Raw genomic sequence first — 26,592 nt, 5'->3', positions numbered from 1 at the left:
AGAGAAAACAACAGTCTAAAGGACACAGACTCCCAATTGGAGAAACAGCTGGAAGCCACGAAAAGCAGGATAGACAAAACTGAAAAAGGAAAAGCAGTCTTTAAAGACCATAATTAGACAAATGGAAGACAATGATCTTGCAAAAGAGCAAGAATTAATAAAGCAAAGTCAAAAGACTGACAAAATAGAAAACATAAAATATCTCACTGATAAGGTGACAGATCAGGAAAACAGAGGAAGGAGAGACAATTTGAGAATCATGGTCTCACAGAAATCTTGACATCATAATACAAGATATCATCCAAGAAAACTGCCCTGATGTTCTTGAACATCAGGGGGTAAAATAGAAATTGAAAGAGTTCAAAGAATACCCTCTATACTAAATCCCCAAAAGACAATTCCCAGGTGGAAAGGGTGAATATTATGGTTGAGACTGAAGAAAATCTAAATTTAAATGGTCGCCAAGGGAAATCCTCAATAATAAAATACCCAAGTCAGCTGCCAAATTTTTATGGTGTCTTAATTACAACAGGAGGAAGAAAATATTAGAGGGAGAGGGAAAGAGGGAAAGGGAGAGACAGAGAGAGAGAGAGAGAGAGAGAGAGAGAGACAGAGAGACAGAGACAGAGAGACAGAGAGACAGAGAGACAGAGAGAGACAGACAGACAGAGAGAGAGAGAGAGAGAGAGAGAAGGAAAAAGGGAGAGAAGAAAAGAGGGAGAGAAGGAAAGAAGTTTAACTCAGAACCATTCTGGCTCAGGATGAGCCAAAGTGGGCGTTAAGGCCTTGGAAAGCCAAGGCAGGGAAAGGGATCAGTCCTTATCACTCACGTGACCAATCTGAAGGAAAGCAGACTGCGGGGCTCCTCCAACCTCAAGCACCAGCCTCGAACTGAATTCTAGCCCTCCTCCCAGGAAGTCCCGAGAACTCCAGAGGCTGTTCTCTACCTCACTTCCTGCTTCTCACATGTGCCAATGGTGGCTTAAGCTTGACCTAGGACCTCCCAGAGGTCTGTCCTTTTTTGCACATGTCTATTGAAGGCCATATTCTCAAATAATTAAATCTTGAGTTTGCTGCAGCCCATCCTAATCTTGTTACACTGAGTAGGGAGGAGAATGTCGTTTCCAAGACCTGACTCTGTTATTTCAAGTATCTCTATTGTTATTGATCAGGAAATAGCTAAATCTGATATTCTAAAGAATGGTCTGAATAGGGTGGAGTAGTTTTAAAATTCACACAGGAATATAACTGCCAAATTCCAGAGCTTTCAAGCTAAGGAGAAAATTCTACAAGAAGCCAAAAAGAGACAATTCAGATACCAAGGAGCACCAATCAGGATCACACAAGACCTGGCAGGTTCCATACTAAAGGACTGCAAGGCCTGGAACATGATATTCAGAAAGGCAAGAGAACTGTCTTCAACCAAGAATCACTTATCCATCAAACCTGACTATATACTTCCAGGGGAAAGTATGGGCATTCAACAAAATAGAAGATTTCCAAGTATTTGTAAAGAAAAGACCAGAACTAAGTGGAAAGTTTGATATCCAAACACAAAGATCAAGAGAAACATGAAAAGGTAAATATGAAAGAGGGAAAAGTAGAAAAAAAATGGTTTTTTTTAAATTATGCAAACTCTCTTCTTTAAGGGCTACAATTAGATCAAATTATATATATATATATACACATATATATTAATATATGGGGAAATGTTATTTGTAACTCACAAAAATTATATTCATTATTACAGTAATTAGAAGACTCACTCACAGGAAAAGATTAGGGCATTAAGGGCTATAAAATGATATGCAAAAAAGAATTGATAAAGGGTGGGGGGTGTAAAAGATAATTTTAGCATTGTGACCTAAACTATAATGGTCACCATGGATATCCCAAATAACAAAAAGAAAATTTACCCAAGTCAGTATGGAAATTTATGGTGATTTAATTAATATAGAGGGAAAGAAATTTAAGAAGAAGGGAGAAGGAAAAGGATGTGGATTTCTCCCACCAGGCTTGTGCTGGGCAGGAAGATTAGAGGCTCTAGAAGGTAGTGTTTTGGAGAGAAAAAGAGGAAGTAATCAGCCTGAACTCCAAGAGGGCTCAGCCAAGATGCCTGAACCTGAATTAGCTTAAGGGCAAACTCATTGCCATGTAAAAAATAGACTCGAATACAGGACTACAATCCCCATGAACCTTTGCTCCACTTCCCCAGGATGCCTGGTAATCTCACCTGGGCCGAGATCGAGAAGGCATTTAAGCTGATTCAAAGGCTTTTGAGGGCTCTTGGCTCTTTTTGGACTTCCGTTTTGGAGCAGACATGGCTCTTTCCATAATGTAGGTGAGGTCTAGGCCTCTGGTCTAGACACGTGTTTTTTCTTATCCTGTATTTTCTTTTAATCCTTAACTTTAATAAACCTCTAAAAAATATAATACTCCTTGCAGAGAGAAACTAATTTCTACCTGCCTCAGTCTCCCCATCTCCCCTAAATTTTAATCTTTACAGTTTGGCAATATTTATTGATAAAATATCATTATTTAAATTGCAAAGTTTAAATTCCTTTTGAGAAGAATTTTAGGTAAAGAAGATGCTACCTCTCTGAATCCAGAACTGAACTGTTGGAGAAGCCACCATGAAGAAGCCTCCAGACCACAAGTTGCACAAAATTGAACTTTGGGTGTGGTTGATTGAACATTTATTTGTATGTATACTTTTATGCCAAAGGGGACTGCCCTCTAACGGCTTTTTGTCAATGTGTTCAGCAATTATTGGTTTTATTCTTTTTTCTCTTATCCTCACACTATTGTAATCTTTTAAGTTTATTATGTTTTTATGATCCTTTTGGGGAAAAATTAATTTTTCCAAAAATGATCACACGGGGAAATGTAAAAAATAGACTCGAATACAGGACTACAATCCCCATGAGCCTTTGCTCCACTTCCCCAGGATGCGTTGTAATCTCACCTGGGCCGAGATCGAGAAGGCATTTAAGCTGATTCAAAGGCTTTTGAGGGCTCTTGGCTCTTTTTGGACTTCCGTTTTGGAGCAGACACGGCTCTTTCCATAATGTAGGTGAGGTCTAGGCCTCTGGTCTAGACACGTGTTTTTTCTTATCCTGTATTTTCTTTTAATCCTTAACTTTAATAAACCTATAAAAAATATAATACTCCTTGCAGAGAGAAACTAATTTCTACCTGCTTCAGTCTCCCCATCTCCCCTAAATTTTAATCTTTACAGCCAAAACCCAGACACATAGCTGCCACCACACCAAGGTGTCGGAATGCTTAGCACACTGACAGCCAGAGATGCCTCTCTGGGAAAAGAGGGCGAGGAGAGGAAGTGACATGCCTTATATAGATGGTTTTACGTCACTTTCCTGTGTCTCATTTGTACCAATGATAGCTTAGCTTGACTTAGGACAGCCCAGGGGTCTGTCCACTGTTTCTGCACATATCTGTTGAATCTATTTTCTCAGATACTTAATCCTTGAGTATGGTGCAGAAATTCCTGACCTTGTAGGGTGGAGAAATGTAGAGTTCCCAAGACTTGATCCTGTTAGATCAAGTATCTCCATTGTTACTAATCAGAAAATAGCTAAATCAGATCTTCTAAAGTACAGTCTGAGTAGGGTGGAATAGTTTTAAAATTCACAATTTCCCCCTGAAGCCTAATAAGTAAGACTAGTCTCTCTGATGGGTCTTGTAAACATACGAGCTATGAAAGTACAATAGTTAGGGAAGAATATAAAAGAGAGAAAGCAAAACCAATGTTTTGCTAGGTGCATTGAGAAAAAGCCAAATTAGGGGCAGTCCCCTTTGGCATAAAAGTGTACATTTACAAGAAATGTTCAATCAAACTTCAGTTCAATCAATCACACCCAAAGTTCATTCTTGATCTTCTTGATGTAGTGTGGGTTTTCTGGCATCCTTCTGCAACAGTTCATTCTCTGGATTTAGGAGTTAGCAAGCTTCTTCCTTGAAGATCTTTCTCGAACAAAAAATTTCAAAACCTTGGATTTTTATTAAAATATAATCCCCCCCTGAAGTGGGTGTTAAAAAAACATCCAGTTCAGCTCAGGATGCATTGTTGAGTTATGGGGGTGTATGAGTCAATTATTAAAAGAATTGAAAAACAACAAAAAACAAAAATATAGAGGGAGAAAAAAATGGAAGAAAGTTAAACTTTTGGGAGAAAAAAAATTTCAAAATCACAATCACCATACCAAAAATCTATGTAAATAAAATGTTGAGTTAGCAAGAATAAATTCATAATATGCCCTTGTACAGGACCAATTTAAAGTAATTTCTATCCCACAAGTCTGTAGGACAGAATGCAGTAATATTTCACTTACACATTTGCAGCCAAAACTATCCCTTTTTCTGGAATCAGACACAAACATTAATCAGTGTCCCATAACATTTTATCAATAAATGGCAGGTTCCCCTAGTTTACAGTTTTGGGGTATGCATTGATATTATAGCAAGTATATATGCATATATATACATATTAAACTTATATTACTGCATAAAAATATTAATTGTATGTACCTTTAGTATAAGAAATGAGGGAAAGGGGAAAAAATCAAATATTCTAATCAAAATAAAAGCAATAATAAAAAATAAGGGAAAAAAGTCAGGAATTTAATGTGTTCTTGAAAAAACAGTATCCACTAGTCAATGATTATCTCCAATTCATGTGATAGGATAGAGTCAATCAATCTCAACAGAAGATGCTCTCTTTACATGTGAGTAATGAATCCAACAGTCCTTCTCTCCAATCTTTATAGATGTTGGAGTAGTTAACAATATTTGGAATGGTCCTTCCCAGGAAGGCTGAGTTGCTCCAGTACGCTGGAAATTCTTAATATACACTTTGTCTCCTGGGTTCAGGTCGTGAAATGAAAAGTCTAGTGGTTCGGCTTGTACTGCAGCTCCGGATTCATGGAGTTCACGCAGTTTTGTGCTGTAATTCCTCTATATAGGAAGCAATAGTATAGTATTTCCCCCTAATATTGATGTATATGCAGGGGAGAAAGGCTTAGCCTGTATAAGTGGATGTACAAAAAGCATCTCAAATGGTGAGATGTGTAGGTCTCCTCTAGGCCTGCTTGTAAGATAAAATAGGGCCAGAGGGAGAATTCAGGCCATTTTAAATGGGTCTCAGTGCATAATTTGCCAATCATAGTTTTAAGATCTTTATTCATTCTTTCAACTTTGCCTGAGCTCTGGGAATGATAAGGAACATGGAATTTGGGAATTATCCCTAAGTAAGAACATATTTGATTTAAGAAGGAATCAGTAAAACAACTTCCTCTATCTGAATCAATACGTGCTGGCAGAGCAAAGCGAGGAATAATTTCTTTTAAAAGCACCTTAGCAACAAAAGCTGCTGTGGCTCGGGTCGCAGGAAATGCTTCCAGCCATCTGGTCAGTTGATCTACTATAACTAGACAAAATTTATAAAGTCCGGCCTTTGGCATTGTTATGAAAACTATCTGTAGGTGCTCAAAAGGTGTGTAAGCCAGAGAACGCCCACCAAAGGCTTTGCCACGAAAGGCATGCTGGTTATATGCTTGGCAGGTAGAGCAGGCTATACACACTTTAGAGGCTATAGTAGTTATACCAGGGGCTATCCATACTCTCTTAACAGAGTCCACGATGCCCTGGGTGCCAAAGTGACCATTTTTATGAATAGATTGGCAAATTTGTTGATAGAAACTTCTAGGGAGCAGGGGTTTTCCTTCAGATAACACCCATACTTCATTAATCTGTTTTGCTTTGAATTTTTGTTTCCATTTTTCCACTTCCTTTTCATCATTGGAAAGTGATAAATTTAAGTCATCAGTGGTTGTTAATGTTAAAATTAATTCAGGCCCTTCTATGGCTGCTAACTTTGCAGCAGCATCTGCTCAATCATTTGCCCTAGAGACAAGGTCAGTGCCACTTGTATGGGCAGAGCAATGAACTACAGCCAGGGCTTCAGGTGGCTGGAGAGCAGAAAGAACTTCATTAATAATTTCTGCATTAGCTATAGATTTTCCAGCTAAGGTTAAAAATCCTTTCTGGAGCCATAGCATCCTGACTGAGTGACATATGCCAAAAGCATATCTAGAATCCGTATAAATTGTTGCCCTTTTATCCTTGGCAATTATACAGGCATGTTTCAGAGCTATAAGTTCTGCCCCTTGAGAGCTCATATTAGAGGGCAGTGAAGCCGACCACTCAGTGGCAAATTCTTTGACTACAGCAGCTCCAGTGTAGCGTATGCCATCCCTCATAAAAGAGGAGCCACCAGTAAATAAGACCAGATCTGGATTGTCTAAGGGATTGTACAGAGATGATCTCAAGGCTTTTCTGCCATGGACACTAGTGTTTCACAACTGTGTAATGGTTCTCCTGAAGTTGGTAAATCTGGAAGCAAGGTGTCAGGGTTAAGGGTTGTACAGCGTTTCAAGGTAAGGTTTTCGCTACTTAATAAGGTTATTTCATACCTTGTGATTCGCTGATCCGAGAATGCCTGTGTTCTATGCCTTAGCAACAATGCTTCTACCTCATATGGGCACATAATTGTTAATGGGCATTTCCAATACTAGATCAACAGTTTTTGTCACTAGTAAGGTTGTAGTAGCTACTCCTCTAAGACATGGTGGTGCTCCTGATGCTACTGGGTCCAGGTGGGCAGAATAATAAGCAATTGGGTGCTGAGAAGGCCTCAAAGTCTGAGTTAAAACACCTGAAGCTACCCCTCTTCTCTCATCTACATACAAAGTAAATGGCTTGTTGTAATTTGGGATGCTTAGAGAGGGGGCAGACAGGATAGCCTGTTTTAGATCTGATAGAGCCAAGAGGTGATCTGGCTCTAATTTGAGGGGTTCAGGGACTGAATCCCTTGTTAGTGCTATAAGGGGTTTAGTAATTTCCCCATGGCAAGGAATCCATTGTCTATAAAACCCTTGCTCCTAAAATTGCTCTCAACTGTTTCTTAGTGGTAGGAGTGCTTAAATTTTTAATATTCTCAATTTGTTTGGGAGAAATAGAGCGGGCACCCTTAGTCAGGATGAACCCCAAATATTCTACTTTAGGGAGACACCACTGAACTTTATCTTTTGAGATCTTATGTCCTCTTTTGTGCAATTCCAAAAGAAGGTGTTTACTATCTTCCTGACATGCTTCTGCATCTGTTGAAGCCAAGAGTAGATCATCTATGTATTTGATTAATTTGCTATTTTAAAATGTTATATTATCTGTGTCTTGGCTCAAAATTTGTGCAAATAAACTCGGGCTTTCCATGTAACCCTGTGGCAGACGACTCCATGTATAATGAGAGTCCTTCCAGGTGAAAGCAAAGATATGCCTGGAGTTCTCATGTATGGGTATGGTAAAGAAGGTTGAGCACAAGTCTACTACTGTAAAGTATGTAGCTGTGCTAGGAATAGAAGAAATAATCGTACGTATGTTGGAAACTACAGAGTGTCTCTTTATAACATGGTTGTTCACAGCCCTCAGATCCTGTACGAATCTATAGAGGTGCTTGCCATTGGGCCCCCTTTTTGTTTTTTTAACAGGAAGGATGGGTGTGTTGTATTTAGATTCACAAGGGATTATTATTTCCTGATCAATTAATGAGTTTATTATGGGGTAATACCCTCAATTGCCTCTTTTGAGAGGGGATACTGAGGAATGGAAGAAGATGGGTTAGATTTAGTTTTTATCTGCACAGGAAGAAGCCGACTTAAGTAAGCCTAAATTGGAAGAAGATGTGGTCCAAAGAGACTCTGGTATATCTTCAGGTATTAAAAAGGTTGGATGTTATTTCCCCTCTTGACTGAGAGAATTACAGGGAGCAAATTTAAAGATTCCTCAGGTACTTCCAATGATAAGGAACCATCCGGGGAGCAAGTTATTATGGCTCTGAGTTTGCATAGAAGACCCCTCCGCAGCAAATTTAAAGGGGAGTCAGGTATCAAAAGGAAGGAATGATGTACCTCTATGGGGCCCTACAGACAGCATTCTAGAGGAAAGTTTTTTAACCCTTTGGGGTATTCCTGACACTCCCATTACATTCTCTGAGCCAACAGAATGATAATGTAAATCAGATGTACTCTTTAATATAGACATGGAAGCTCCAGTGTCTAAAAGACAATCATAATAGGTGTTACCCACCTTTAAGATAACATGGGATTTATTAGTATGGGGGGGGGGGGCGTGGATAGGGACAACGGGTAGTAGGACATCAGGGTCCAGAAAATCAAAGGTTGTATCCTCTGATTCTTATGCGCCAGCCCCCCCTGGACACCTTCATTGTATTTGGGAAGTTCCTTGGGCACCCCCCTGAAGGGAACCCCTCTGAGGGGCATTAGCACTCTGAGTATTTTTTTGAGGAGCCACCACTTAAGTTATATTGTTGTGGAGTCATTTGGTTTGAATTATCATTTTCCCAATATCTATTCCTATAGTTATCATTCCTAAAGTTGTGGTTTCCATTATCATTATTATAGTTATTTCTATAATTATCACTTCTGTAGTTGTTATTAAACTGCCTATTCCTTCTGATAATCTTGAGTAAAGTTCTACACTCTATCATTTTGTGGCCCTTCTTCTCACAGAATTGGCAGGTAATGGATCAATAATTAGATTCCTGGAGAGGGGCAAGTGTCATTGGTTGAGTATCATGCCCACTTTCCAATTTAGCCATCTTATCTTTTATACATCTCAATTCTTTCTTTATTTCTCCTATGACATCATTATTTTCTTTCTCCTTTTCTTTGTTTCCCTAGCATTTTGATCTCCTCTCCTAGTTCTGACCTTCCTTCTTTTGCTATATTCTTTCAAACTAGTAGTTGCTTTTAGTCAATCCCCCTATTCCCCTTCCTTAATATGTTTCCCTTTCTGGGCCCTCCCTTTTTCTTCCCTTCTTGTTTTTTTTTTAGGGTCTGTTAAATTCCCTCCTCCCTCTCCTTCCCTCCCTTTTTTTTTTTTGAGCTCCCTCCCCCCTACCTCCCTTTTAGTTTTCCCTTCTTTCTTACCCTGTAGGATAAGATAGATTTCAAGATCCCAATGAATCTAGATACTCTTCCCTCTCAGAGTTGATTTCACTGAGAGTAAGTTTTAAGTATTACCTATTAGCACTCTCTTTCTCTCCTTCTGATAAGACTATTCTTCCCCTCCCCTTCCCATGTGTATCTTTGTGTGAAAAAGATTATGCTATTTATTTTATTTCTTCAAGTATCTCTTGGTACCATCATTGATTCCCCATGTTATTTTTAAAACTACTCAACCCTATTCAGATCGTACTTTCCCAGGGCCTGATGGATTCACAAACGAATTCTATCAAACATTCAAAGAACAGCTAATCCCAGTACTATACAAACTATTTGACATAATAAGCAAAGAGGGAGTTCTATCAAATTCCTTTTATGAAACAAATATGGTACTGATTCCAAAGCCAGGCAGGTCAAAAACGGAGAAAGAAAACTATAGACCAACCTCCTTAATGAGCATAGATGCAAAAATCTTAAATAGGATACTAGCAAAAAGACTCCAGCAAGTCATCACAAGGGTTATTCACTATGACCAGGTAGGATTCATACCAGGAATGCAAGGATGGTTCAATATCAGGAAAACCGTCCACATAATTGACCATATCAACAAGCAAACCAATAAAAACCACATGATTATCTCGATGCAGAAAAAGCCTTTGACAAAATACAACACTCATTCCTACTGAAAACATTAGAAAGTATAGGAATAGAAGGATCTTTCCTAAAAATAATAAACAGTATCTATCTAAAACCATCAGCCAACATCATCTGCAATGGGGATAAACTAGATGCATTCCCAATAAGATCAGGAGTGAAATAAGGATGCCCATTTCACCTCTATTATTTAACATTGTACTAGAAACAGTAGCAGTAGCAATTAGAGAAGAAAAAGAAATTGAAGGTATTAAAATAGGCAATGAAGAGACCAAGCTATCACTCTTTGAGGATGATATGATGGTCTACTTAGAGAATCAACTAAAAAGCTAGTTGAAATAAAAAACAACTTTAGCAAAGTTACAGGATACAAAATAAACCTACATAAGTCATCAGCATTTCTATATATCTCCAACACATCTCAGCAACAGAAATTAGAAAGAGAAATTCCATTCAATATCACCTTAGACAATATAAAATACTTAGGAATCTAAATGCCGAGACAAACACAGGAACTATATGAACACAACTACAAAACACTTTCCACACAACTAAAACTAGATCTGAGCAATTGGAAAAACATTAACTGCTCATGGGTAGGATGAGATAACATAATAAAAATGACCATCCTACCCAAACTTATCTATTTATTTAGTGCCATACCCATCGAACTTCCAAAAACCTTTTTTACTGAATTAGAAAAAAACCATTAACAAAGTTCATTTGGAAGAACAAAAGATCAAGGATACCCAGGGAAATAATGAAAAAAAAAAACAAAAACAAAGGAAGGTGGCCTTGCAGTACCAGATCTCAAACTATATTATAAAGCAGTGGTCATCAAAACAATTTGGTACTGGCTAAGAGACAGAAAGGAGGATAAGTGAAATAGACTTGGAGTAAGTGACCTCAGCAAAAGAGTCTATGACAAGCCCAAAGATCCCAGCTTTTGGGACAAAAATCCACTATTTGAGAAAAACTGCTGGGAAAATTGGAAGACAGTGTGGGAGAGATTAGGCTTGGATCCAACACCTCACACCCTACACCAAGATAAACTCAGAATGGGTGAATGACTTGTACATAAAGAAGGAAACTATAGGTAAATTATGTGAGCACAGAATAGTGTACATGTCAGATCTTTGGGAAGAGAAAGATTTTAAAACCTAGCAAGACTTGGAAAGAGTCACAAAATATAAAATAAATAATTTTGACCCCATCGAATTAATAAGTTTTTGTAAATTAAAACCAATGTAACCAAAATCAGAAGGGAAATAACAAATTGGGAAACAATTTTCATTAACAAAAGCTTCTGTCAAAGGTCTAATTACTCAAATTTACAAAGAGCTAAATCAATTGTACAAAAAATCAAGCCATTCTTCAATTGATAAAGGGGCAAGAGACATGAATAGGCAATTTTCAGTCAAAGAAATCAAAACCATTAATAAGCACATGAAAAACTGTTCTACATCTCTGATAATCAGAGAGATGTAAATCAAAAGAACTCTGAGGTATATTAGATTGAAATTAGTTTTGAGCGTTAAATAGTTGTAGATAAGAGAGTGGGAGCCATAAACTGTGATAATTAAAATGTTTGGGAGCAAGGGAAATATATAACAGTTATGACCGCTGAAATATGTTTTCTACTGTGTCTTGATTTTATATAAATATAAGATGGTCACCAGGGAATATATTCCCAATTTATGAATATGCCCAAGCCAACTGGGTTTTATAGAGAAATTTAATTTATAATACACTGATTAATCAATAGAAAAAGAGAGAAAGTAAGAAAGGAATAAGAATGAATAAATCAGTCAGTTGGTTTTATCACTCACCCAAGATCTCTCTAGGTAAGGCTTCTCATGCCAACCTCAGGCTCCACCTTCAAGAGAGCCTCCTTTCAAGAAATGTTTCCAGAGAATTCTCCTCCTGACTCCTCCTGAGTTCTCCTTCCACAGCCTCCTTCAAGACCTCTCCAGGAGCTCTCCCTCCAGGACCTTTCTCCTCTCAGACCTCCTTCAGAGCATCCACCTCTAGGAACTCTCCTCCTTCAGAGCAAAAAAAACTCCCCCTCCAGGAACTCTCCTCCTTCAGAGCAAAAACCTCCTCTAGTCCTAAGACCCTGCTATCTTTTAAGCCAACCATCTAAGTTCCCTCCCCTCAGTTCTCACATCTACCAATCACTGTCGATGTCTCCCCTGTGCCAATGGTAGCTCTAGCTTAACCCAGGACTGCCCAGAGGTCTGCCCCCTTTGCACATGTCTGTTGAAGGTCATATTCTCAAATAATTAAATCTTGATCTTTGCTGCAGCCCTTCCTAAATCCTGTTACTCTGAGTAGGGTGGAGATTGTAGTTTCCAAGACCTGGTTCTGTCATTCCAAGTATCTCTATTGTATCAATTCTAAAATCAATCATGACTCAAAGAACTTCCTGTTCTATGCTTAAGCATAGGTCAAAGCCCTTTCCACTGTTTAGCAAAAGGTTTCTGTCCTATAGTAGTCTTAAGTAGGGAGGAGAAGGATCCTCCCATGCCAAGGAGTTTCACATTCCAATAGAGTTCTTACTATCAGTAGGATATTTTTTCAAGTATGAAATTTCCCAATGGGGAAATTTCCAACATTCATAAGTCTAAGAAATTTTAAGGTTTACAGGTATTACCTCACACCTAGCAGATTGGCTAACATGACAGCAAAGGAAAGTAATGAGTGCTGGAGGAGATGTGGCAAAGTTGGGACATTAATTCATTGCTGGTGGAGTTGTGAATTGATCCAACCATTCTGGAGGGCAATTTGGAACTATGCCCAAAGGGCGATAAAGGGCGGTCTGCCTTTTGACCCAGCCATAGCAGTGCTGGGTTTGTACCCCAAAGAGATAATAAGGAAAAAGACTTGTACAAGAATATTCATAGCTGTGCTCTTTGTGGTGGCCAAAAATTGGAAAATGAGGGGATGCCCTTTAATTGGGGAATGGCTGAACAAATTGTGGTATATGTTGGTGATGGAATACTATTGTGCTCAAAGGAATAATAAAGTGGAGGAATTCCATGTGAACTGGAACAACCTCCAGGAAGTGATGCAGAGTGAAAGGAGCAGAACCAGGAGAACAATGTACACAGACTGATACACTGTGGTACAATCGAACGTAATGGACTCCTCCATTAGTGGTAATGCATTGATCCTGAACTACCAGGAGAGATATAGGAGAAAAAACACTATCCACAATCAGAGCAAAAACTGTGGGAGTAAAAACAACAAAGAAAATGAACATCCTAGTGCAAATGCCAACAAAATGGAAATGGGTTCTGATCAAGGACACATGCAATACCTAATGGATTGTGCAGTTGGCAACGGAAGGGGTGGGGGGAGGGGAGGGAGGAATAGAAAATGATTTTTGTAACCAAGGAATAATGTTTGAAATTGACCAAATAAAAAAAATGTCAAAAAATAAAGTTCTCAATGTAGCCATGTCCCTAACCTAGATTCAATGTTAAACCAGAATTCTGTGATGTAAAATATTTTACCTTTTAGCATATGAGATGCACATGTTGTTTCAATGCCAGCAGTGCTAAAGTTGTCTTTTATAGCAATGGGAATTCCATCCAAAATTCCGAGGGCCCGACCTGTGTTATAAGCCAGAAAAGTGACAAAGAGGAAATGGCTCAAAATAACAAAGTACATACACCCTAGCAGTTTATGTGATCCATCTCTCACTCCTTCTACAATCTTAGTTCACACTAATCCCTTTTATGAACTCTACATTCCAGCCAAACTAAGGGAGACTTGATGTCCTGCGTTCTATTTCTGGATCTTCTCACAAGCCATGCTTTGTATCTGGAAGGCTCTCACCCTTTATCTTATCTGGCTTAATCTTTGGATCCCTTCCAGACTCAATCCATGTACCCATCTACTCTCCCATGAAACATTCCCTAATTCTCCCAGGTGTCAGCTAGGGCTCTACCTCACTCTCTTTACCTCAAAGGATACTCATTAGTGCAGGGATCATTCTCCCCCAAGAGACTTCAAATTCCTCCTGAATTGTTTCTGCCTTCATATCCTCAGTGTCTAGTGCAGTGCCTGGCACCTGGAAAGTGCTTAATAAATGTGTTACAGAGTCTAACCACAGTCTTTGTCATTAAAAACTTAAATTTTAAATGGAAATTTTAACAGTTAAATATTGCAAACTATATATTTACTAACATTGGTTTATGATTCTTCATGTCAATTTGATCAAATAAGAGCATATGCTATATTAAAAGCATCATTTCCCAAATGCTACATCTAATCAAATTGCTTTTATTTCCCCCAAATAAACAGTAATAAAAACACTTTTAAGTAATTTACCTTTCTCATACCTCTTTTCTGATTCTTCAGCTTGCTTTAAGGCCTTGTCTTCTGATACAGTAATGTAAGCATTAAGAAATCTAGTTTCCCGGATACGAGAGAGACATTTTCGACAAAGCTCCACTGGACTGATTTGGCCTTGTTTTAGTGCAGCAGAAACCTATAATATATTCAATTTAATTAACATATTGGTTGCATGCAGAGTACGTATACAGGTATATATGTTGTACTAAGAGAAAAAGGTAACAAAAGAATACAGATTTTTCCCTCAAGAAGCTTATTCTCTAGTTTGAATTAGGTAAACAAATTCACAGGCAGTATAATTAACTATGCAAGTCCCCAGCAGCACTATGACTTCATTCAAAGAGCCTAGTCTTTCTCAATAAGCAATGTCTAAGCATAGCAGACATTTTAAATTGTTTTTTTTCTAGTAGCTGTATGAATTATGCTCCATTCATACTCTCCTGTTCTTGTTACCAAAGACTCACAGAATCTTTAAGAAACCAGGCAAGTGTGCAGTGTGTGACTAGGAAAAAGAAGAAAGTGGACTAATAAAGGAAACAAACCAATGACACTGTTCTGGATATTCTAGCTGGTAAGTTAGTAATTGAGATTGTGACTTTTATTGCTATGACCCAGTTTCCCTTTCTGGGTGGGGAAGAGGCTAAAAAGATTGATATAGATAAATAGAAACATAGATAGACATAGTACAGACTAGCTATGAAAGGATGGCAAGATTATTTTGTTTAAACTGAGAAATCAATTATCTTTGAAAGACAGAAATTTTTTATATCATACTATATTGTCAGAGTTCAATTCTTGCTTCTGACACTTATAAACTCTGTGACATGAGCAAATGACAACTTCTGAGCCTCAGTTTCCTCATCTGTAAAACATTACCTGTATTACCTGCCTCACAGGGTTGTTCTAAAATGTAAATAAGATACTGAAACTTGGAAAACATTTTTCCCATCGAAACAATAAGTACAGAGTGAAGTTCTTATATTAGTACCAAAAAGCTCCATAAAATTGCTCCTCCCAAACTATTTAACCCATAATGAAGCTAATATATTATTAATTCTAATTCTGGGTGCTGGGAGCGTGTGTAGGTCTATGTGGTATAGGAAAGAGGAAGAGTTTGGTTTCTTTATCCTGAAGCCCTAAATAAAAGTTTGAAATATTAGTTTAATTTTGAAATCCTAACTTCCCTTTTATATTCCTCCTCCCACAGAGAAGGTAAGAACCAAAAAGGAGATGAGCCTTTCCAGCTAGCAGCATGCCTTCAGCATTAGCTTCCCAAAGTTGTTCCTGCTTTTCATAGTTTCTTCTCTTTACTTATGAACCTAGTTCAATAAATGACCATCTCTCTCCTACCCCCAGAATTAGAGATAATCTCAGAGGGAAGATGCTGGAATTAAAGAGGTTGTGATTTCCCAAACTGCTCTAAAATCTGCAAAGTACTTTTCCATATATTAACTCATCTGAACCTCATAGCAACCCTATTATAAAGTATGTTATCAATCAATCTACAAGAATTTATTGAGTGCCCATATGCCAAACACTGTGCTAGGAACTGGGATTACCAGTACAAAAATAAGGTAATTTCTTTTTTCAGTGTGTTTATATGTATGAATGTTTATATGTATGTATACACACATACATATACACATACAAATACAAATGTATGTATACATGTATTAGTATATATTTGTAGACATATATACCCACACATACTATACATTTGCTATGTATATATTTGGTATGTTTACTTAATTGTTCATCGAGAAAAGATAAATTATTTAATGGAAAAAATGGAATTATTTGTCTTTGACTTCTAGAAAAGTTCTTTTCATTAAGGAATTTATCTTCTTTTGGCGCACAATTAGGTATATATACAGCAAATATGGGCATAGCAAATATAATAACATAAATAGTAATAGGTTAGTTATGTTTACTATATTATACCACATATAGTGGTAATATACATATTATCACATATAAACATGTTATACTATATAGGTTATGCTACTGTATTATAAAAATATAGTGATATGCATATATTATTGTAATATATATACTCTATATTCTATTGTATATATGTGCTATATAATATATGTATTAATTTAAAACATTCATTCCAATTTTTTCAGATGATTAAACAAGTTCAAAGACATGCTCTGCATCTCTTCTTGCACAAGGTAGAGATGTATGGAAGCTAGTAGGACACAGCAGTGGATTTATAAGTGCTAGTTAACTAACATACTAGTTGACAGCCTCAAAGGACCACACATTGAGCTGGAAAGGACCTCAGTGCCTAGGCTGAGGTTGGTGATCATTTTACAGCAGAGGGCACCAAGTCCAGAGAAGTTAATGACTTGTCCAAGAACACCCAGGGGCAGGTGCAAGGCAGTAGAAAATAAGAGCAACCGGAGATGAGAGGTTGTATTAAGCAAAAGTGATTATTTGTAAGACATTTTCTCCCTCAAACGAGGAACTCTGGGTGCTTTTGTAAGGGCTGATAAGGCCATCTCCACCCCCACCTCCTCACATTAAAAGAAATTCGTTAACTCTGCCCTAAAAAGCTCTGCCCCCCACGGGCCTGTGGCACAAATCCACTGCGGGACGATGGCGCAACACCACCGCAAGCCACCTCCCAGTCCAGCTAGGCAGCGCATTCCGTGGCGCCCTATGCTGTGTAGGTGACCAGCCAGGCTCTGGTCCCTCCCCAGTATGCCAACGACACTCACTTCTCGGAGGCTGAGACCTAGCATGGTGCAGTTCCCTCTGAGCTCAGCCGCTCGGCCCTCGTTACCCCACGGAGAGCTGAGAGGAAAAGAGCTGCGGAGAGGAAAAAGGTCAAGGATCGCCACTTGCCAGGGGGTTACATGGGCGCAGCCATCTTGGATCGACCGTCTCTTACCTCTCAGCGTCGCGCGTCCCGGTTGGTCCCCGGGCAATGATCCTCGCACGCGATTGGCTGCCGTAGAGCTGCCTTGGTCATGCTTGGGGTTGAGAAGGGCCTCGTGGAGATTGGGCAGTATCGAATTCTCCGGGCCGTCACGACCTCCAGCTCTGACCCCGGCCTGGACTGGGGTTCGGTGGGGACGCCTCGTAGGCATTCTGCGGGGATACTGGGGAGCAAATGGTGCTGGGCGGGGGCTTTTGAGAGTTAAGTTTATATTGTTTTGGTTCTGCAGCGGAGGAAAGCCGGGGGCAGCCGGGTTGAAGCAGAGAGATTGCATTGCAGGGGGTGAGGAGGGACAGGGAGAGTTTTGTTTTATTTGAGTTTTTTTGGAGGGAGAATTATATTAGAAGAAGGAGCAAAACTGCTTCATTATAGATTAAAGTTGAGTTTTGACTCTTGACACGAGCAAGAGTAAGAACAGTTGGTTATTAATATTAATTATTTAATGGAAGGACTTCTCAAGGTGTTTGCAAATTACTTCCTGTGCCCTTCCCCATTATTGTCAATATTGAATTTTTGAAAAGCACTTATTTAGCCGAATGAGGCAGAATTAAGACCAGAGTAGCCTGGGCTAGGGCTCCAGGGCTGTTTTAGGCTCAGGTGAAGCTGACATCTGGGCTGTCTATACCTGGAGATGAAGGTTCTGAAGATGCTGGTGTTAAGGAGGGCAAGTGGTTTCTGCCCAGGGAAATGCAGGGATTTGTCGAGACCATGTCGGGTTAGAGATCTCAGCACCACGGCTTCCAGAAACACTGTTATGCCAGCTTGGGTGATCGATAAATATGGGGCCAATGAAGTGCTCCGATTCACAAAGAATATGATATTTCCTGTCATATGCTATCCAAATGAAGTCATTATTAAGGTCCATGCTGCCAGTATAAACCCCATAGATGTTAATATGAGAAGTAAGTTGTTGTTGTTTTTTTCTAATGTCTTGTGCAATTTTAAAAGGTATTTTTTTGGTGTGTGTTCTATTATAGAAAACCTGATCAGGGATACAGATTGAGAATGGTCAGTTGTAAAACAAACCAAAAAACCCCAAACATTTCATTTGTAAGAGCCCGTTAAATTCGTTTTAACTCATTTACTTCTTCAGAAGTTCAGCATTCCCATAGGTTCCCTTAATTCTTTATCACTTCATTTGAGGTTTTTTAGCAAAGATACTGGAGTGGTTTGCCATTTCCTTCTTCAGCACATTTTACAGATGAGGAAACCAAGGAAAGCAGGATTAAGTGACTTGCCCAGAGTTGCACAGTTAGTAAGTGACTGAGGGAGGCCACATTAGAACTCAGGAAGATGAGCCTTCCTGTCTCTAGGCCCAGAACTTTATCCACTGAACTATCTAGCATAAAATACACTTAAGATTGTATTCTTTATTGAATGTAAATTTGATCAGTCTTCATTTTTCATGAATTAATTTGGGTTCTCTTTCTTTATAAATTATCAACTGGAGGAGTATAGTTTCAGCCAACTGTTATTACACTGTACTGAAAAGAAGACTGGATTTTGAGGGAGAGTTCTGTCATTTACTTCTATGCAAGGTCTCAATTTTCTCATCTGTAAAATTAAGGGGCTGCAGTAATCACTTTCTGTGATAATCTTTTTTGACCATCAAAATTTACTGATGCCAGCTTCCAGGCCTGAAATCTCTGTGCTGTAATTAAGTCATCTGGGCCTCAGTTTCCTCATTTGTAAAATGAGGGGGTTGGATCAGATCACTGAAGTACTGCTTTAATGATTGGCCATGGTAACCATGGAGATTTACTGAGGTCTGTGCTGGGTCCTAGAATTTTCATGCTGCATTTACATCAGCTCAAGATTTGAATTTTTATTGCAATTTGCCAGTCATGTTCATTACTCACAGTTCATTTTATTAGGTTACTGGAGAAAGCAATAGACTTAAGAGAAAGGAGACAGACAAGGACTTTTCTTAATGTCTTTGCAGTTTAGTTGTACTTTGCCCAATTGCAACTAATTTACACTATTTGTTGATTTCCCTTTGGCAAGTTGTATACTTTTGTTTTGGGTACATTGTGGATTCATGAATATAGTGATTTTCCTGTGAGAAAACTACCCATGCAGATGAGCACCATATTAATTGGTCTTTAGGGATCTTACACATTGAAGGGTTAAGTAGTACTATGGCTGAGCAAATATGAGCTAGGCCAGACTTAAAACCAGATATTTCTGACTTCAAGGCTAGCCCTTTATCCACTATACCACTCTTTTTTTTCTCAGTTGGAAATAATGCCTTAATAATAATGAATACCAGTGAGCTATGTTTGCAAAGCTTAGCATTAAGTGTAAATTTGCAAGAAATATGATTCATTAGAATCATTGGAATGCTGCAACTTTGGAAAAATTGTTACAGAATTTTGCATCCTCAAATTTGTAGAGAACTTATTCACATCTTTGAACGTGGGATCAGAGGATAAATCACTGAAAATGTTCTAGAACACTAAGGGGCATGATTTAGAATAGAAGGATCCAGGTTTTAACCTCTATCTTGTTAATTATCTCTGAAATGAGGAAAATAAACTTGCAATCCCTACTTCAGAGTGTAAGGATCAAATGAGATGTATATAATGGGGTTTGTGAACTTTGAAGGACTATATAAATGTCAACTATTAAAATTGCCTAAAAATAACAGAAACGTAGCCATGTAAAATGCTGGGCCATTTAGCCTCCATTTTTAAAAATAAGCTATTGAATAGTATTCTTTGGCTACAGATTCTCTCCTGCTACTGTTTATAGTCTCATAAGTAGCCATTATAAACCCTCCACAATATATCCTTAATGATCCATTAAGATTTTTTTAGCCTATGTTTGATGGTCTAACTTTTCTGTACTTGCCTATCAGTTTCCAAATTAAGATTACTAATAAACTGTGCTACAATGAGGAATTTATATATACATAAATTGAAACCCTATTACTTTCTTTTATTCCTACCCCTACCAAAACGGAAATGTGTTTCTTCAGCTTTTGCCCTCTTTTCACAAGCCCTATTCTTTTTTTTTTCAACCTGGAATGGTTTGACATTTGATTAGAGAAACAAGTAGAACATTCTCTACCTATTTCTCCTTCCTTTGATGACTGAGTTTCAATGCTGCTATTCTTTGCTTTATTATTCACTGTGCAGTCTGACTACATAGACTTTGGAGCTTTTTTTAAGGGTGAAAGAGTGCTTCTAAAGTTTGGGAGGGGCAAAGAAGTTTGAGGGGCGATGTTTTTAGATAGGTTTTGGGAGATTCTGGAATCCCTGTTAAAATGAATTAAGTGAATAAGTGACAGTATGAGGTACCTTTGTGCTTCAGTATATAAATTTATCTATATGTGATATGGTACATATTTATCATTGTTTTATGTTTTTTTCATCTCTAATGGAAAGCTCCTTGAGAGCAGGGATCATGTCTTCCCTCTTTTTCTGTAAATTGATTGTAATACTCATAGTTCTCTTAGATTTAAAAAAAAAATCCCAATCAGAAAATAGCATGGTAGGGAAGAGTGCTGGTCTGAGAGGCAAGAGATCTGGGTTCTATTTCTGACTCTGCCACTAACTTGCTTGTCTGATATTGGGCAAATCATTGTATTTTTTGGATGTTAGTTTTTCTCCCTATTACTGGTTCAGTTCTTTCAGGTGTGTCTGGTTCTTTGTGACCCCATTTGGGGTTTTCATAGCAAAGATACTGAAGTGGTTTGCCATTTCCTTCTCCTGCTCATTTTACAGATCAAAGAAACTGAGGCAAACAAGATTAAGTGACTTGCCCAGAGTTATACAGCTGAGCCCAGATTTGACTTCAAAAAGATGAGTCTTTCTGATTTCATATCTTGGACTCTATCCACTGCACCATCTAGTTTCCTTATTTATAGTGTTCTCTAATGGCTTGAGAATTTTGTGATTCTAATAGTTATTAAACATTTATTAACCGCCTGCTATGGGCCAGACTTCCTGGGGATACAGATAGGAAAAAAGAAAGACAGTTTTTGCTCTCAAGAAGTTTCCAGTCTAATGGGGAGGAAGACAACTCACAAATGGAAAGTGAAAGGGGGGCATCACAAAGGGAGATGGAGTAAGGTAACCTACTGGGGTGGGGGTGGGGCATGGTGAAAAAGTAAAAGAAGACCCTAAGTAATTCAGCCAGGTAAAAAATGAGATGTTCTGAGTTGAGCTTCCTCCTCAAAGAAAATTAGAATGCTGATGAGGTAGACTCACTGAGCATCCCAGGACAGAGTGGAAAAGTCAGAGAAGTCCCAAATTAGTGTAGCCAGGTAAATGAGAAATTATTTTGAAATAGTTACTTTTATACATTATACACATTATACATTTATACATATGAATAGTTTTTATACATTTTATACACTATATGCATTTTATACATTAATAGTTTATTTTTAATTGGTTATTTTAATTTTGATCCAATATCCCTGTGGTGAAATGGAAGGATTTGTAGTCAGAAAATCAAAGAGATAATAGCTCTAGTGCTAAAAGTCACCCCAGAAACCTGATCCAACTCCCTTGTTTTACTGCTGAGGAAATCAAGGCCCAGAGAGGTTAATCAGCTTTCCAAAGGTCACACAGGTAAGAAATGCCCAAGAAAGAATTTTAATCTTGTTCCTCTGAGTCTAAGGGCTAACTGACCTTTTTCAGTGTGCCTCTGGGGTTCAGATCCCAGTTCTGCCTGCTTCTTAACTTTGACCTCAGGCAAGTTAGCTAAACTTTTCAGCTTCTGTTTCTTATATGTAAAACAAGGGACTTAGATTTTATATAAAGTGCCTACTTGCTTTAAAATCCTCTTATTTGAGCTCAAATTGTCAATACTTTGCTTATTTATGGGAATTGTACTTTTATCTTTTAAAGCTTTATATTCAAAACACTTGTGAAATATATGAAACCAAAGCAATGGTCTATTGGCTGTGATTTACTACTTTAATATATGAACATATTTTGCTTGTATATAGAATCCATGAGACAAAGTATCTGAGCTAGTAGTGGTCATGGAGATTGCCATTTCCAAATTAATCTGTCCTGTGTCTAAGGTGTTTTCTGTCTCTCCCATTCCCAATGCAGAGATTTTTGTAGGGATTACATTTTTTTTCTATAGAAAGGAAATGATAATTTGAGGGAGGTAACCCATGTTTACCACATCCTCAACTGCAGCAGGCAGTAATTTCCTCTGACTTAAAAAAAAAAAGTCAAGAAAGCTGTCTAATATATTTTGAAAGTTGAAAGGAAGACCGCGACTGATGGGCATAAAATGATAATCATGGATTATCAGCCTTAAAATCTAAACAGAATCAGAACAACCAGCATCAAACAGTTTGGTATTAACCAGGATGTAAAGCTTCCATTGTCATGCAAACATCAGGACCACAGAACCTTCATAATCTTTAGGATTGGCTCTTTTTGAATATATCTAGATGACAATTTAAATAATCAGCTAGTCAAAACTACATCCCCTATTCCACAGTATTTTGTGCCACAAAGCAAGTTAGTCATTTTCAGGTATCAACTCTTGAGATTTTCTTAAAGCAAGTAATAAATCAGTGGGTCAGAGCATTTAATCCAAACTGTGTATCTATTTCACTAGTTCAAATGGATGCAATTCATTTAGACCTTTTTCAGAATTGCATATAAAGATATTTCATCTAATGATAGGTAAAAAAATGTCATTCTTCCATCTCCACGAAAATTCTGCTTTGGAGATCTTCTAACTCAGAGTCTCATGTTCTTCCCTAGTACATACTGCTGTCTCATAGATATTGCATGCCAAGGCGGTGGTGCTGTTGGTTCTACTTTGTTCACTGGCCACAGAATCCACCAGAACAGTAATGAAATAGCCTATGACTACATGTTCTTTGTCACAGAAGAGAAGGGATATGTATGGGAAGAGTATGACTACGTCATAGAAAATTCATCCTATCACAGAAAACACAGACCCCAAATAATACAAAGCTTGTATTTAAAAAATTTAAGTTGGTCTAGAATTAGATTCCCAGGTGATCCCTTAAGAACCTATTTAATCCATAATATAGGTGTATAATGATCCTAATGGCATGATCCCAAAAGAATTAAGGACCATGGAATACAACAGAGAATAAAAGAAGAAATAGAAAAATTTATCCTCCTTTGCCTTTTCCTTAACCAATCTGGTTCTCTTCTAAAGCACTATCCTGGGTCCAAATTTGGAATAAGTAACATTTGTCTTTGACATCCTTCCACCTTACTTTCTATACCCTCTTTCTAGGTACACAAGGAACTTGCATTCCTTAAGACTCACTGTGGCACTTCAAGCCTGCCTAAACCTCCAAATTCTTAATTACCTCCTAGTCAAAACTCTTTAGAGGCCAGGAAGAAATCACTCTCACCAAATAAGTTCAAAATTATGTGTTACTAACCTCAGACTCCATAACCCTCCTAGAGTAATTGATGTTTTTAAAAAGAAGATTCTTAGTTATGAAAATGAATATCTAAATGGTGACATTTCAGGCAGTTTATAAAAGTTGTTCAGGCAATAAGCATTGAGAAATGGTTTCTATATGCTCCTTGTGGAGCATGCTGAGCTCAGGGAATACAGAGAAGAGAGATTTAGGGACTGGAGCACCCTTAGTTAGCAGGAACCCTGCTAAGGAAATCAACCCCAGGCCAAGCAGCTCTCTCCCTCCCTCTCCCCCTTCTATCCATCCCTCCAATGTGCCTGTTTCTCACAACATCTTCCTGTCCTCAGCTTGTGAACTCTAGAGTTGTTCCATGAAGCTTCCTAGGCCATGAGTTACCTACCATCAGTGAGAGTGGGGCAGTCATTTGCAGGGAGGGGAATGAGGACTGCACTCTATACCCTCCTGAATCAGTCATTCACCAAATATTTATTAAGCCCTTGGGTGCCAGGAACTGTGCTAAGCCTTGGGGCTCAAATGGCTCTTGCCCTTCCAGAGCTTCCATTCTAAGGAGAGGAAGCAAAACACCACCAACTATGTATATACCAGGCCTGTGCAGAGTAACCTGGAAGTGATTTCAGGGGATATATTAGCCTTGAAAGGCAACTTGGAAAAGCAGCAGACACTGGGAAAGAAGGTAGGGTTTGAGCCAAGTTTTGAAGGAAATGGAGAGTCAAGTAGGGAGTGTATCCCAGTGATGAGGAGTCAACTGATAACCAGGCACAGAGTTGGAAGTGTGACATGCAAGAAGCAGCAAGGTGACTAGCATTACTGGATTGTAGTCTGAAAGGGTAGAAAGGAGCTGTACTGTGAAGGACTTTAAAAGCCATGCAGGGAATTTTGGATTTTATCCTAGAAATAATAGGGAGTCATGGAGTTTAATGACTAGCAGAAATGGAAGATAACTGACAGCTGGGTGGAGGATACACTGTAGTGGGGAGAAAATCAAGGCAAGGAGACCAATCAGAAGGCTGTTGTAATCATCTTAAGTGTGAAGTAATAAGTGTGTGCTCCAGCATGGCGGCTGTATCAGGGAACAGAAGGGATCTTTTGCAAGAGATGTTGCAAAGATATAAAGGATAGGATAGGGCAGAAGGTTGGCTATATGGTTGGTTGGTATGATAGCCTTTGAAGAAAGTTTTACTGACAAATTCAGATTCACTGAGAGATATCTATTTGTTGGGAGAGGGGCTGTCTGCAGGTCATCTTTTACCCAGGGCCATGTAAGAAGTGATCTCTAAATCAGTGTGATACAGAACCCTGGATGTAGAGTCAGAAGGCCTAGGTTTAAATCCCAACTCTGTCATGCATTACCTCTATGACCTTGGGGAAGTCATTTAACCTCTGTGGATCTGAGTTTCTTTATGTATAAAATGAGGTAGTTGGACTAGATGATGTCTAAGAATAATTAATGACAATAACAGTTAACCTTATAACAACTATGTCCCAAGCAATATACTGGTATCCCTTCTATATCATTACTTTACCCATGGCAGTTTTGATATATTGAGGGTTGGCAGAAAGTAAATGGGAGTTTTATGGAACCGGTAGATTGCACACAAAGGCCAATAAATGACACAGAAAACATTTAGAAACTCAGAAATGCATAAAAAATATATGTATATATATATATAGTAATGAATGATAGACAGTGGGATAATCAGGTGGTTTCAGAATGGATTAGATGGCCAGATTCAAAGATAGTTGGTAATGGTTCAGTATCAGTACAGTGAGAGGTCGCCACTGCAGTATCCTAGGAAGTCTCTGGTGCTATTCAGCATTTTATTAATGACTTTGATAAAGGTATAGATGTTATGCTCATCAATTTTACATGGCTAACAAGGTAGATGTGGAGGAGTGGCTAACATGGTGGATGACAAAATGAAGCTCCAAAACATTATCAACAGGTTTGAACATTTAAATGAGTCTAGTACAATGAAATTCAGTAGGAATAAATGTAAAATTTTACTTGAGGTCCAAAAAAAATCAACTTCAGAAGGAACAAATGGAAAAGACTTGGATAATCAGCAGTTCTAGAAAAAGATATGGGAGTTTTCATTGACTGAAAGCTCAATATAAGTCAGCACTGTGATGTGGCAGCCAAAAATTTCATGCATTCTTGGGCTGCATTTAAAAGGGCAAAATTTTCAGGAATAGGCAGATGACAAACCCATTGTGTTCTGCCTGTATTAAATCTCATCTAGAGTATTCTGTACAGTTCTGGGAACCATTATTTAAGAAAGATATTGATAAATTGGAAAGTGTCCAAAAAGGGCAACCAGGATGATTAAAGAGTCTTGAGGATTTGTTGAAGAAACTGAGCATGTCTGGGATGGAAAAAAGAAGAGTCAAGTGAGACAGTGGCTATCTTTAGATATTTGAAAGATTGTCATGGAGAAGGGACTAAATTTGTTCTTTTGGGCTCCAGAGAGCAGAACCAGAAGTAGAGTCAACATTGTTACTTTTGGCCTCTGACCTGTTGGACTACTTGACCTTATGCCTCATCTTTCTCCCTTTGGGGTTTAACTTGGGCTCTCTAGGCAGAATGGAAATTGCTACAGAGTTACTAAGATGGCACAAGAGCTAAAATTATAAGATTTTGATGAACACTTATTCTATCAATACTGTTGCTCATGATGAATCTCCTTTTCTGGAACTGATCCTTAGAACCAGTTAATGTCTCCACTTCTAGTTGCATATGTTTATGATTATAACTTTTTGTTTGTTTCTTTAAAAATTATGTTATCCAGCTTGACTTATTTGCATTATATACCAAATTTGTCTTAAATACATTTGGGGCATTTCTAAAAATGTAACCCAGCAATAATTGGCATTTATGTAGCATTTTTAAGGTTTGCAAAGCGCTTTAAATTATGTCATATGATTTTCACAACTATTAACAAGCATAGAGGTGTGAGGTGACTTGCCTATGGTGACATGGCTAATGAGTGTCAGATGGATTTCAAATTCAAGGCTCTCTTTGATCCCATATCCAATGCTTTTTTTCAAAGGGAAAGGTTGTCACTATTGAGAATAATCAGAAGAATATGCCTTAGATATCAAAATCATTTTCAAAAAGGAAGAGCCAAAAAATGTTGCTTTCTAAGGTGACTACTTTTGAATGCAGTAATACTCATATTTTTAGTGTCCTTCCTTTCTTT

The 26,592-nt window shown here is 38.2% G+C and overlaps 2 protein-coding genes across 7 annotated transcripts in view; one reads left to right on the top strand and one right to left on the bottom strand.

The window, feature by feature from the left end:
• Positions 1-16,909, bottom strand: part of QRSL1 (glutaminyl-tRNA amidotransferase subunit QRSL1) — a 40,621-nt gene extending 23,712 nt beyond the window's left edge. Inside the window, exons 1-3 of one of the 2 annotated variants that reach the window (XM_001378456.5) lie at positions 16,778-16,909; positions 14,031-14,190; positions 13,211-13,309 (exon numbers count right to left, since the gene is read on the bottom strand). In XM_001378456.5, coding sequence (XP_001378493.2) covers positions 13,211-13,309; positions 14,031-14,190; positions 16,778-16,801 — 283 coding nt within the window. In that variant the 5' untranslated portion in view covers positions 16,802-16,909. Of the gene's footprint in view, positions 1-13,210; positions 13,310-14,030; positions 14,191-16,777 lie in introns of those variants that run through there. The other variant, XM_007484390.2, reaches the window with a different exon arrangement.
• The window catches only part of RTN4IP1 (reticulon 4 interacting protein 1), a 60,334-nt gene continuing 50,432 nt past the window's right edge, over positions 16,691-26,592 (top strand). Inside the window, exon 1 of one of the 5 annotated variants that reach the window (XM_016431223.2) lies at positions 16,691-16,971. In XM_016431223.2, coding sequence (XP_016286709.2) covers positions 16,761-16,971 — 211 coding nt within the window. In that variant the 5' untranslated portion in view covers positions 16,691-16,760. Of the gene's footprint in view, positions 17,901-26,592 lie in introns of all 5 variants that reach the window. The other 4 variants (XM_001378447.4, XM_056818632.1, XM_056818633.1 and 1 more) reach the window with 4 other exon arrangements.

This window comes from Monodelphis domestica, chromosome 2 (genome assembly GCF_027887165.1).
Source record: "Monodelphis domestica isolate mMonDom1 chromosome 2, mMonDom1.pri, whole genome shotgun sequence".
NCBI lineage: Eukaryota > Metazoa > Chordata > Mammalia > Didelphimorphia > Didelphidae > Monodelphis > Monodelphis domestica.
The sequence above is the reverse complement of the archived record's forward strand: the minus strand, read 5'-3'. Positions and strand labels throughout refer to the sequence as shown.